Source organism: Cyprinus carpio, chromosome B6 (assembly GCF_018340385.1).
Source record: "Cyprinus carpio isolate SPL01 chromosome B6, ASM1834038v1, whole genome shotgun sequence".
Taxonomy (NCBI): Eukaryota; Metazoa; Chordata; class Actinopteri; order Cypriniformes; family Cyprinidae; genus Cyprinus; species Cyprinus carpio.
In genome coordinates this window covers 20,943,373-20,956,614 of record NC_056602.1, presented here as the reverse complement: position 1 = coordinate 20,956,614, position 13,242 = coordinate 20,943,373, and the positions used below count along the sequence as shown (strand labels likewise).

Here is a 13,242-nt window from a genome sequence, read left to right as displayed (position 1 = left end):
TTATTAAAATTACTTATATACATTTTGTTAATTTTCGTATATGGGTTTGCCCATAAGCATTTGAAGAAGGAGACACGACACGACTTGAACGCTCTCAACCCTTCTCCCGATTAAAACCGGCTAGGTTAGGCGTAGTTGATGTGTCGATCACAAGATTCTTTAAAACTTTTCTCGACGTGATTCTTTTGGCTCCCTGCCTTCACTTGCCGGAATGTGTTCCACGGTTGGATACATGTGGTCCAATCATAACCCGCCGTTTAAATGACATCATCGTTTAGCCTAAGACTGACAGTCGAGCCATCCAATCAAATGCGCTTCCGTATGTCTTGTATTAGTTCTGACGCGAACAGTTCACGCTTCAGCTCCCTGATCGTTTCGAGAATGGTGTAGTCGAAAAGATTTATTTTTTATTTAATTTTTTTAATAAAAGCGACACAACTTAGTGGGACGGGTGTGTGTCACTGTCCACGAAACAAAGTTTGACAAGGAGTAGCTCTGAAAAGGGTCTGCTAATTATAATACCGAACTGAACCGCCCCCATACTGCTCGGTGAACACTGAACAACATTCAGTTAACAGGAAGAGATAGGAAGCACATTGCTAGTTAGCTTGAAGTAAAGCCTAATATTACCTCCCAAGGCAAATTTGTATGGATCAGAAAATAGCCAGGACATGATTTTGAAGCCGATGTACATGATTAAGCTGTCAGATTTCTTGGATTTAAGTTGAAAACCACAGCTATACTGTTATGCTAGCTGTCTGAGTTGGACTGAAGTGGCCTCGGTGCCGAATCCTGCAGTTTTTCTCACTTCTGTTATGGTGGAAATAAGCTGTCTGGTAAGATTTGGTTACTTTGTTACCTATAAGAAGGGCTAAAATATTTGCTCTGGTACTTCTGCTGTAATCACGACAAAGCTACTTATTTTGAAACTTTTTTGTTAACAGAATTATTTTTATTTTATTTTTTTAAGTGCTCATAGATTACAATTAATTTTGTCATTCAAAAGTTGTATGTTCTTCAATAATAACAAAAGCAACAGTTGACGATGTCACTTTATATGGTGTATTTCATAGTTATCCCCCTTAGTTCACTACTAGTAAACAAGTGTCATTTTTTAAATCACGATCTTGTATATTTTACGTCTTAAAATTGTCCTAAGTACTAAAGACGAACGCCTGATAGAGCGTTTTTTTCCTAATGTAAACAATTTAATCCACCATAATTTTCCAGTGTAGTGTAGACGTCTAGCTGTCATTAATTGTATCCTGGTATGACGAAGCATGCTGCTTTCTATCGAAGTGTTGTCATACTCAGTCATAGATCACGGAGCTGCTGTCACGCAGACTGTACGTGCATAACATCGGTTTTATTTTCGATTCATTTTGATTAATGAGAACTGAATCGTGAACGTAGCCTGATGACAGGTTTGTCGAACACTACGCCGTCCTCTGCTGCCTGTAGTTACTGTTTTTGTGTTTCTGTGTCTTCTAAATAGTCACTCTGAGGTGAGGGTCTCTACATACAGAGCTCGTGATGAAAGCTCTCGGCTCGCGCTTCGCGTTCTACGTGGGCTTTGTGGTGGGCACGTGCACCCTGTACGTGCTCCTGCGTCAGGTTAGGTTCACTCGGAACGTGGGGTCTGTTGAGCCCGAGGCCCACGAGAAAAGCCTGCTGGAGATGATTGAAGAAGAAAACAAGAACTGGAAGAAGGAGAGGTCGGCTCTCTTCAACCTCAATCATCCTCACCATACAGGTAAATACAACGTAAAAAAACGAATGCTAATAATAAGCAAACACAATATATTCATAGTATGAGCACTACAAGTGAAACTCTGTATCTGTAAATTGCCGCAGTGTATATTAAATCGATCAATCGCCAAGAAATTATCCAAACCTTTATGACTCATATGTGGAACCTGAAAGAAGATAATAGGCAGAATGACAAAACATGGAATGTTAGTGAATAGTAGCAAATCAAGTCATACAGGTTTGGTACAACATGAGGTGAGTAAATGATGGCAGAATTTATTTATTTATTTATTTATTTTATGTCCTTAAGCATATTTACTATAAGGAAATTGTGTGTATCGGGCTGGAATAACTTAAATAGCATTTAAATAAAATATGTTCCTTGTGCTCTGTTATTTCACCTGTAAAACTTCTTGTGCATGGTTTCTTAGAAACCATAATATGGAACTGATCCCCTAAATAGCCTGTTACAAACAGTCATATTCAATTTTTAGAAATCTGTTGTTTATCAGGTCTTAAGTATTTTGTAAATCCGTCAATTAATGTTAAAAGAATTAAAATAAAATACAGGCATTCCCAAAAGAGGTGTGTTAGACAGGTAAAGCCAGATGATGTGTATACAGTGCTTCAGCTTTTACACCCTTTTATAAATATGACTTGTGGGTATTATATCACACGCTGATATTACAATTGAACAAACAGTTAACCTGTTCCAAGCCTTCTATGTGTGAGGAACTCTTTATTGGCATGTTTGCGTCTTATGTTGTATATTCCCTGGAGAGATGGACTTTGCTTTTAATTTTGGGCTCACCTCTTATGTGTTGTCCTTGTTAAAGTTTACAGAAAGATTTTTATCACCAGTTGGTTATCAGTAAACTATCCCAAAAGTAATAAACTTTGGACTATCAGGTGCTGGCACTAAATTTTATGAATAAATATTTGATACAAATTTAAACAGATAATGGTATTCCATACTTGATAGAAAACATTTTCTTAAGTGTTTATCAAGATTTTCAAAAGCCTTTTGGCTTTGCCTAGTTCCTTTTAAAGGGTTCATTTCGCCAAGATCAAAAATCATATACTCACACCATTTATTCACATTTAAGCCTAAATAGTTTATTCATATTTCATTCACATTTTATTCAGCACCTACAGTTAAGCTGCCAATGACAATATTTGATGTGATTTATGTATGTGCATTGACCTATGTGAATATGAATAAAATATTTACACTTCAATTTAAGAAGACTGAAAAAGCACAGTTCATTTGAATTACTTTTACAGTGTCGTCTTGCACTTTTGATGTTTTCAATGGATGGAAAAAAAAGAGAAAACATAAAATCTTCATTTATGTTCCAGAAGATGAACTTAAGTCTTATTGCCTCGGAATGACATTAGGTTGACAAAATGATGACAGAATTGAAATTTTTCAGTAAACTCTTAATTTCAAAGGTCCTGCATTGTGCTGTCAAACAATTAATTGTGATAAATTGCATTCAAAAAAAAGTTTTTGTTTACATAATATATGTATGTGCACTGTGTATATTTATTATGTATATATAAATACTCACACATGCATGTATATATTTCAGAAAAATATGGTATTTTTATATATTAAATATATTTATTTATAATAAATTATATGAATATAAATTTAGACATGCAAATTTTTCAAAATATATACTGTATGTGTGTGTATTTATTTATATATATATGTATGTATATACATCATAAATATACACAGAACACATTATGCAAACAAAAACTTTTATTTTGGATGTGATTATTCGTTTGACAGCACTAACTGTAACAAATAAATTTTTATTCTCACTAGCATCATTCACATTCAGAATATTCTTATCTACTTTGTAGCATGTGATTTTGTTTTGTTTTGAGTATTCTTCTGAGTAATCATTGTCTGTCTCTTTTAGGTGAGGATGGCACTCTGGCTGACGCTCTCTATAAGAGCGTACGCATTTTGTGTTGGGTCATGACTGGGCCTAATAACCTTGAGAAGAAAGCTCGGCACGTGAAAGCCACATGGAGTCGCCACTGTAACATTGTGGTCTTCATAAGCTCTGTGGACGACCCTGATTTTCCCACGGTTGGCCTAAACACCAAGGAAGGTCGGGATCAGCTGTACTGGAAAACCATTCGTGCTTTCCACTATGTCATGGAAAAGCACGGGGACGAGGCAGACTGGTTCCTCAAAGCGGATGACGACACTTACGTGGTCGTCGACAACCTGCGCTGGATTCTGGCCAACCACTCTCCAGAGGACCCACTGTATTTTGGCCGGCGGTTTAAGCCGTACGTAAAACAGGGCTACATGAGTGGCGGCGCTGGTTACGTGCTTAGCAAAGAGGCTCTGAGGAGGTTTGTGGAGGGCTTTCGCACCAAAGTGTGCACACACACTAGCTCAGTGGAGGACCTAGCTCTGGGTCAGTGTATGGAGAAGATAGGCGTTGTGGCAGGAGACTCCAGAGACACCTTAGAAAGAGAGACATTCCATCCTTTCGTACCAGAGTCCCATCTCACTGGTACATTTCCTAAGACCTTCTGGTATTGGAACTACTGTTATTACCCCATTGTGCAGGTGAGTCCGAATTCAGTGAAGATTGCCTGATATCTATTCTGAAAACTAGTAAGCTGTCTACCTAGATGGCATCATAGGCTTCAGTAGTCTCCTTCATTAATATTTTTGTTTTTTTGCTTGGTGCATCATGTATTGAGAATAGGTTATCGGTTTATAGTTTTTTTTGTTTGTTTGTTTGTTTTGTTTTGTTTTTTTCCAAGTCAGATAGCCATGACTTGATCTTCAAGTGAAAGGACAGGCTTCTCTCTGGTGACATATGAGAGACTTCTTTGCAATCGACTGCAAGTTTGCTCACCCTACAGTTTTTTTTTTTCTTTTTTGATAATCTGTAAAACTTGGATGTCACAATACAGAAGAAAATATTTGTTGCTACTTTTGTGGCATTATGACTTTTTTTTAAATCAGTCACTTTTCAGTTAAGATGCTACCTGTGTTGACAGTCAAGAGAGTCATATCAAAGGTGAAAAATCAGACTTCAGTTTTTCTACATTTGCATTTAGTGCACCCTGAGGGTGTGAATCTTACCCTTTACATACATCCTATTTAAATAAATGACGCACAAGAACATTTACTATGTGCTTTTCAAGTCAAAAGCCTCTAATCCCTGTGTCATTGCAGGCCCTCTTGAGCACAAGTTTGTTTTGGCACGGATCAAAGTCTACTGAGTACATTTGTGCTGGCACTTCTTACTTTAAGCGCTGTTGCCTGATGAAATTACAAACTAGAAAAGACTAGCTTATAGTTAAGAGTTTTAAGAAGTAGAGAAAATTCTGTCGTTATTCTGTCATTATTTACAGAATTAATACTTGTTAAAACATGTATTTTTATGTTTTTTCTTTCATTGGAACTGCCTAATAAAGAGCTCAGTATTATCCACCTTTTTCTTGTTGTAAAAATGGGCGTGGCCATTTGTAAATTCTATGGGTCTGGCTTCCGGTCTCATCTGCGTCCACTCCTTCCAGCTATTTTTAGCTGAACAAAACAGTTCGTTTTGCTGCTTGATATTGAAAGTTGGTGTGTCTTATCATGTTATTTTAATGTATTATCTTAATTATGAACACACTGTTTTGTAGTGCAAACAGTTTACTGCATGTTGTTATTCTCCTTGTTATTTTACTATAGCGGCTAATGAACCTGAAGTCTCACCCATAGGCTTACTTCCGAGTTGAAGAAAAATGTGGATAGCTATTCAGTTATTAAAATGAAAAGCAAGACGTGGGTTTGGAACAACATGGCGAGAATGCAGTTACAGGTAAAATATAATAACATGATATATTCATATAATAATATATTCTTTCTCTCTGTTTTTTCAGGGCCCACAATGTTGCTCAGACCTGGCTGTTTCTTTCCACTATGTGGATGCGTCACACATGTACCTGCTGGAATACTACACTTACCACTTGCGTGCCTTTGGCTACAAATACCGCTATCAGCCCCCTAAGCCCAGTGTGATACAAGATTTAAATGCTCCAGCGCCAGACAAAGTGGAAATCGGAGACATAGAGGAAAAGCTGGGGGCAGAAGAACAGGAAGGAGAAAAGAAATCCCATGAACATAATGAAAAGTTAAAGCAGATTTCTGCGTAGGAATTTTTACAAGTAACATTTAAAATCTTCTTCCAAAAGAACTGGTTTTGGGATGGCTTTATGTTTTTTGGATAATGTCTTAAAATATCTTCTATATTGTGCCACAAAAATGTGTGCATGACAAGTTTGCGTGATTTAATGAACTGGTACAGTTGGGAGTGTGGTCCTCTCAATAATGCAATTGTATGTGAATGTTTAAATATGACAGTGTGGAATTGTATGACATGAAGGTTTAGACTTGTAGAGTGAGTATGTGGTTCTTGGGGTTTGAGTGTAGGACCCTGCCTTAATAATATAATTGGGTAATATTTTGTGGCCAGAAGCAAGGATGCCTCTATATTCATTATACTTTGCATTCATTTCTAATTTTTTTTCTTTATATAAAAATATGAGTCATCATAACCGCCATGTATGATTTAACAGCAATGCCATAAGAAAAAGGGGCCCTGATTTTACTTCCATTTGCTCATTCCCTTCAATTAGTGCCTGTTCTCTGATCCAGAAAAATCAAGCATTTCCATATGTCTCTGGACCACGTTTGTCTTGAGTTTAGGCAATATTCAAACAGAGCAGCTTATAGATTTTATAGCTTGCAAACAAATTCAGCAAACATTCAAGCTCCAGCTGTGTTTTCTCTACTCCGTCTATAATACCTTGGCCAAAGTTGAACGTGCACAATTTACTTTGACTAAGATTACATCGACATAAAAAAATTCACCAGGATGTAGTCCTTTAACAACTGATACCAAAACAGCATATTACCATTCTCTGAAAGTTAATAGTTCACCCAAAAATGAAAATTGTCATCATTTACTCTTTCCAAAGTTGCTACAAACCTATATGAGTTTCTATGAGAAGATATTACGAAGAATGTAGGTATCCATACAGTTTCTAGTAGCCATTTACTTATATAGTATGGAAAAAAAAAATACTATTGAGGTCAACGACTACCGGCAATTGTTTTGTTCTTCAAAATATCTTCCTTTGTGTTCAGCAGAAGAAAGAAGTTCATACTGGTTTGGAACAACACAACAGTTTTTGGGTGAACTACCCCTTTAGGAAGGTTACAAGAATAAAAAAAAGATTCTGTTGGCTGGCCCAATAGTTCATGAGTGCTCGGAAAGAAGTAAAGGTAGCAAGGTAGAAAAGGCGATGTAAGTATACACAGTTTTTTCTCCATGCTAATGGGAATTGTAGTCTTATAGATGAATGGTATAGTGTAACACGCTCTGAAGCAATGCAGCTTGTGAGTTATTGGAACTGACCACATAATGCTTTATTTAATTGTTTTCATTGAGTGTGACTGTGGAGGTTGCTAGTGTTGTAACTCCTACAGCAGTCTGTGCGTGAGATTAGAGGTGCTGATTTTGAAGTTGATGTAGCCGCTTGTCCAGGATGGTGAAATTGATTCAGTTTCTTGTGGTGTGTGCTTTATGTCTCAATTACTCAATTATTTGTGTGTATTTGCTGTACTTAAAGGGATAGCGCACTCAAAAATGAAAACTCTGTTATCATTTACTCACCCTCGTGTCATTCAGACACTGACTATATTTCTTTTGAGAAACAAATAAAGATATATGTATTCTTTTTTTCATGATTGAACTCTATTATATAAAAAATACATCCTTCACATACGCGTTGTAAAACATGAGGCTGAGTAAATAACAGAATTTTCGGTTTTGGTTGAACTGTCCCTTTAAATGTGCTGGTGTTGGCAAGTTTTCTTAAAGGACCCTTTTAAAATAATGCACACTATATGTGTATCATTCAAATTCACACTTTTTTTTTTTTTTTTTAATTTTCTTATTCCAGTATGTTAGGATTTGAGATAATGCTGAGAGTTAAATCAGAGGCAGCAGTGCTCAAACTCTCAGCAGTCCATCAGAGAATCTACTTTCTGGCACTTGCAAATATTTTGACTGTGTGCTATATAAAATGACACCACAATTATGAAGGAATTCAAATAAAGTTTATTTGATTGAATAAACTTATTTGAACTGGAAATGAGTTTATTTTAATACCAACCACTTTTGTCCTTTGACCACTCCAAGCACAAAGTCACTTTTGATTTTGTCATAGAACTGAATGATTTTTGAAGTGAATACAAATACAAACAGATTTACAGTTTATATGTTATTGGTAAAATTATCCTAATTTTAGTTCCTAATCAAATTCTGTGTACACCTTGAAATTGTTAATGGAATGATTATGGTTTTGACTAAACATGATTGCTTTGCTTATCAATGAGTATTCAGAAATACATGGTGTGAATTATGCTAGGGAAATCTCTGTGAAAGTGCCAGAGTAATGGAAATGTTTGCAGTATTCTGTACTTGTCTGTTGATTCAAAGAGGAAAAGCACTCTTGAGTTTGCGCCATCCACTTTAAGTATGATCTAATAGTTGTTTTTTTGGGGTAAATTTCCATTTTTTCAAAGAGAAGTTAGCTATGAAATGTCTGAGCGTGCTCATACTTTCCTAGTATGCTGATGATCTTCCTTAGGAAAGCTCTAGCTAAAATTCCTTTGTAAACATTCCCTTTACAGAGTTTACTTTGTAAGTTGACTTAAGTTTGCATATTTCCTATCCTCAACAGAGATAAAGACATGCAAATCTTACGATGAGTACAGTTCTCTTTGGAGACGTTGCATTGATTGAGCAAAGTGTTTTGCCAAATTGCGTTGACTAAGAAGGCCCATAGAAATTTTCTTCTGCACTCTTGGAGATTTGTAGTGGATTAACTCAACTTGTCAGAAATGAAGCAGAACCATTCATAGTGTGAACATCAAAACCAGCCCTGCATTCCTGAATTCATGCATTTCATGCCCTTGTCTTTAATCCAAAGGTATATGTGTTCCTTTCTTATTCTCTTTTGTCGGTAGGGTCTTTTATGTAGAAAGGGAATCCTTTATAGTACTTCCACAGCAATCTTTTATTTATAAAAGAGTGTGTCAGGCAAATGTGTGACAAGAATTATTGAATGAGGAAATAATAACCAGCATATTAAATAAAGACTTATTTTACATTAAACTGTTTTTTTATGTGGTCTCTTCTATGAATAAATAAAATAAAATAGTATTTTTGCAGCATATGTAAAATTAATAAGGTATGAGCAAGAAAATTTAAAACGTGTCCCTTATATATTTTTCGGTTTTCCTACATCTGTCTTTTCATCCCTGGATTGTTGTCATTTCTGAAAACTAAGTACATCTATCAACACATCCTTTGTCTGATTTGAGTGCATTCTGTACTCAGAAATCTTAATGGCGTAAATGTAAGAATTTTTATCCTACATAAAAAGAGACAAAATATACCACAATTAACACACTGACAATAAACTGAAACTCGTACAGCTTAGTTATCGTACAAAGACATATTTTTTCTTCAGAATGGCTGAACTGCATGGTAGATGAGTTCTGGACTGAAGAAGTCAGGCTTCATACACCACAGCAAAACCTTCATGAAAAAAACAAGTAAAAATGATGTTGTTGATCATCAGCAATTCATCAACTTTAATGCGACCGTTCATTTGAGCTCAAGCTAAACTTACAAATTCTCACCTCTGCCTTCTGTCCTTTAAGAAAATATTGCCTCTTCTCTGTCCTCTCCAAGCAGGAATAGCTGGGAGACAAAACAAATAATATAAGGCTTGGTATTTTTTAGACGTTCATTTACTACAGTTCTATATAGTGGCCACTAGAGGTCAGTGTATTCGCTGCAGTGTTCAGTATGTCACTCATTCTGCACTGTGCAAATTTCAAACGTTAAAGCGTGGTATATAGGTTTGCTTGCGCATGGTGACAAATATAGACAATAAATAATAAATTAACCTCAAATTATTGGACTTTATTATTTCCTATTTACTCTTTAGATTGACAAATATTGAAGACCGTTTACACGTCCTATCACAGACTTACCAGACAAAGTGTTTCTCCGTCCTAACAATCCAACAAAGATGTCATTCATATTAGCTGCAGAAAACCAAAGAGAAAAATCTCATCAAGCTCTGATGTTACTTTAATTAATAATAGCTGTATGTTAATGAAGAAAACTGGAATTTACGTCTAAATGGTGGATTTGTGTCACGATTTGTTCCTGTGAAATAAAAATGAATAATAAATCCAAAAATAAAATACCATTGACCTTGAAGGAATAGCTCTCAGTTCTGTCATTTACTCATCCTCAAGTTGTTTTAAAGCTTAATGATGATATTTTTATGTGAAACCACAACATGAAGGTGAGAAAATGATGTCCCAATATTGTGCATTTTTAATAGGCTACTGTTAAAAGCAAATTTCATCGTTCATATGATTTAGTTTCCCTGTGTCTCACCTGCGCTCCTCCTGCCCATCAGGCCAATGAAACTGTCATAATCAATATCATCATATCGTTTCTCATAGCGCTCAGACTGGGGGTCACTGTTGTCCTGTACAGAAAACACAATCGCAAATGAAAGTCTGACCCATGTGACTGACTCCAAGAAGACTCCAGACTGTGATGATCATTAAAGTTATAAAAACAACTGAGAGAAGAAGAAAAAAGATCAGGGAATTGCTTTGAAAACTGATTTTACATACAATAAAATAATACAATAAAGCAGTGAGTGGTAGAATTTTTTTTTTTTTTTTTTTTTTTTTTGGGCAATGGATGTGTGTGAGAACCTGTATGTGTGTAGTTTGTCAGTGTGGACACTCATGACTGAACCTCTGTTTGAGCCCATATTCAACAGTCAGATATCACATTAATAGAGCCATTAAGGTTTTAATGGAGTCATTATGATTCATTCTAGCCATCTCCATACATTCTCTCCATATGGGTTGAATTTTTAAGTGGTCATATTCCTAATATACATATAGCCTATAACCGCACAGGCTATTAAATGGAAAAAGCATACTACAATAATAAACATCTATATTAGCCTACTTAAATATTCTCTATTAATTTTGTCCTCCAAACTAAAATTTAGATTAGGTTAGGTTTAGTTTAGTAAACAAGTGATCCCACAATCAAAATCCACTAGCATATATTATGCTATTGTGGAAGGTATTTATATATATTCATAGTAGGCTATATGTAAATAGTTGAGATAGATAGATAGATAGATAGATAGATAGATAGATATTGATGAAAAAAATATAATTATTATTATTATTATTATTATTATTATCCATAGGAGGTGTTATAAAATGCAACTTTTAAGTAGCTAGTTTATTAACTTTTATTCAGTGTGACAACTAGCCCCTATTAGATTCTTAGGCACATAAAGCAGCTTTTCATCTCATAGAGCAATTCCTTCTTACAAACCAACGATATTCTTTTTAAAGTGTTGTTTAACGTGAACTTACCGTGAATGACGGATAGTCGAGCGAACAGCGCGAGGGTCGAGGACACGCGAGCATCAGCAGCACATGAGAGAACAGCACGAGCAACCAACCGCAGGACATCCTCAAATCCACACCTGCGCCAAACTTTACTTAGAAAATCCAAACCAAACACTTTCTTATAAAGCTAGAATAATTTTGATCAAAGAAGTAATAATACCTTTTAAATACACTGAGATGAGCGGGAGTTCAGGAGGATGGTGTTCAGTTCTGTCTTCCCAGAGTTGTAAAGGCTCGCAGGTGCGCGCGTTCCTTTATTTGTGGCGTTCGCGCGCTCGGGCAAGCTGGCTCTCCAATACGAACCAAATAATGATGCTAACATATTCTAGTGACGCAAAGTCATTAACACATAGAGCCTTGACGTATTTGTGCGGTCAATTATATTACTACTAAACTCACACCTCGTCTTAGTCTCGGGTTTCACGTAAAATTCAGTCTAGTATGTTTGACCTGTGGTTTATTTTTTCTGTAAGTTTTCTGAAGCAGTGATTTATTAGAAAATTTGACGAGTATAGGCTCTACATTTCGTTATATACAAATTCATAAATTGGCAAATGGACAAGGTTATTTGCATTGTGTTCTGGAAAATAGAGAGTGAGAGTTTTAGAAGATTTTTGATTCAGAAAGACACGTGTTTGATCTAGGGTTCAGCGCTTATTATTCAGTGGGATTATGAGTCATCTATACTGGTCATTCCATTTACTCCATCTCATTACAGATATGTCCTTGATTAGGACCAAGCTGTCGTGAGTTATAGAAAAGGTGCTGCCTTGATTAAGATCTGTAGGAGCCTGATTGATGAATGCTTATGGCTTTAAAGCAAAGCTTAGATTTAAAATTCTCTGAAACTGGAAGAAATAATCTTTCAAATATATACATTTTGTAAGAAAAATACATTTGACCTGTTGACCTCTTTAGTCTGTTTTTACCTGTGAGACCGAGATGAAATCAAGATTGACATTTGCCATCAGGCACCTCCGTTCCAAACAGTTGAATTTGTTGTTGAACAGTGAATTTGTTGTTGTGTTAACAAAAAAAGGGGGGGGGGGTTAATTAAAATATTCACCATGACAACAGGAATGAGAGTTTCTTCCTGATGTGACAACTAGCCCCCAGATGAATTCTTTCTTTCTTTCCATGTTTCTTTCTTTTTATTTTGCTAGTGTCAGTTATTGACTTTTAACACATTTTATTGGCCTCCATGTTTTATATAAGCTATGAAATTCTACTAAATTCATTTGCATAGAGAGGCCCTGAACATTGTAATTCGTTTTTTCAAATTATTCTTATTTCTCTCTTTTGATCCCTCAGCAAGCAGGAAAGCTCTTAATGATACACCAACGCACTACATTCCTCATGAAGCTGGATTTGCTGTATACAAGGGATGCGGAGCTGAAAAACAGGACTTTGAGGTGATTAAGTCCGGCTGTTTGCATTGAGAACAAATTATTCCTTCAGTTCCGAACATTTCCATACCATCAAAACAAGTGATTATTTATAATAGTCTTGTCAGTGGAAGTTAGAAGCATGTGTAAGATCCCATAAGACTGATTTGTTCCTGCATTTGTAAGAAAGTGTTGCTTGTGTTTGCTGGAGCGGACATGAAACATTAGAACAGTTCGGAAGTACACCCACACTCACTAGTCCAGTCAGTGCTTCTCAATGGTAAATGACACCTACCATCTTTTGCTTACGCAAATAAACTCACACACAAACACACACACAGAATCCTTCTTATCTTCTTTTTTGTAGCCTAATTTCCTTCACCAAAAATCGATTCACATAATGTGAATAACATTGTGTTCAGATTACAATGAAAGACTGAATGCAAAGAAGCTCAATGCATGTTCAGACTTTGTTCTGCCAGTTGAAAAAAAAAACCTTCACTATTGTCATTACCATAATCTTTCTTATATTATTTACTATATCCA

The 13,242-nt window shown here is 35.8% G+C and overlaps 2 protein-coding genes across 4 annotated transcripts; one reads left to right on the top strand and one right to left on the bottom strand.

Moving 5' to 3' along the window:
• The first annotated feature begins 324 nt into the window (after positions 1-324).
• Positions 325-8,960, top strand: c1galt1b (core 1 synthase, glycoprotein-N-acetylgalactosamine 3-beta-galactosyltransferase, 1b). Of its 2 annotated transcripts, none has more exons than XM_019094731.2 (4): positions 325-836; positions 1,496-1,753; positions 3,681-4,345; positions 5,659-8,960. In XM_019094731.2, the coding sequence occupies exons 2-4, from the start codon at positions 1,534-1,536 to the stop codon at positions 5,929-5,931; spliced, it is 1,158 nt and encodes a 385-aa protein (XP_018950276.2). In that variant the 5' UTR covers positions 325-836; positions 1,496-1,533; the 3' UTR covers positions 5,932-8,960. The 2 variants fall into 2 exon arrangements, with proteins under 2 accessions (XP_018950276.2, XP_042582094.1); XM_042726160.1 differs by lacking the exon at positions 325-836 and adding an exon at positions 1,322-1,346.
• Positions 8,961-8,982: 22 nt separating this feature from the next.
• On the bottom strand, positions 8,983-11,748 carry tac3b (tachykinin precursor 3b). Of its 2 annotated transcripts, none has more exons than XM_042726162.1 (7): positions 11,472-11,748; positions 11,276-11,388; positions 10,263-10,356; positions 9,993-10,025; positions 9,855-9,901; positions 9,491-9,552; positions 8,983-9,386 (listed from the first exon to the last, which is right to left on the bottom strand). In XM_042726162.1, exons 2-7 carry the CDS (start codon positions 11,372-11,374, stop codon positions 9,368-9,370), a joined length of 354 nt encoding a protein of 117 aa, XP_042582096.1. In that variant the 5' UTR covers positions 11,375-11,388; positions 11,472-11,748; the 3' UTR covers positions 8,983-9,367. The 2 variants fall into 2 exon arrangements, with proteins under 2 accessions (XP_042582096.1, XP_042582095.1); XM_042726161.1 differs by having other exon boundaries at positions 9,491-9,551; positions 9,848-9,901; positions 11,472-11,725.
• Positions 11,749-13,242: the final 1,494 nt, after the last annotated feature.

Bases quoted from the DNA above. Each gene is read 5' to 3' on its own strand.
- c1galt1b (XM_019094731.2), top strand. From the start codon at position 1,534: ATGAAAGCTCTCGGCTCGCGCTTCGCGTTCTACGTGGGCTTTGTGGTG. The intron at 1,754-3,680 runs GTAAATACAACG...TGTCTCTTTTAG, and splicing joins CAATCATCCTCACCATACAG to GTGAGGATGGCACTCTGGCT. The intron at 4,346-5,658 runs GTGAGTCCGAAT...CTGTTTTTTCAG, and splicing joins GTTATTACCCCATTGTGCAG to GGCCCACAATGTTGCTCAGA.
- tac3b (XM_042726161.1), bottom strand. From the start codon at position 11,374: ATGTCCTGCGGTTGGTTGCTCGTGCTGTTCTCTCATGTGCTGCTGATG. The intron at 9,902-9,992 runs GTAAATTCCAGT...GGTTTTCTGCAG, and splicing joins CACAAATCCACCATTTAGAC to CTAATATGAATGACATCTTT. The intron at 9,552-9,847 runs GTAAGTCTGTGA...TTTGTCTCCCAG, and splicing joins ACGGAGAAACACTTTGTCTG to CTATTCCTGCTTGGAGAGGA.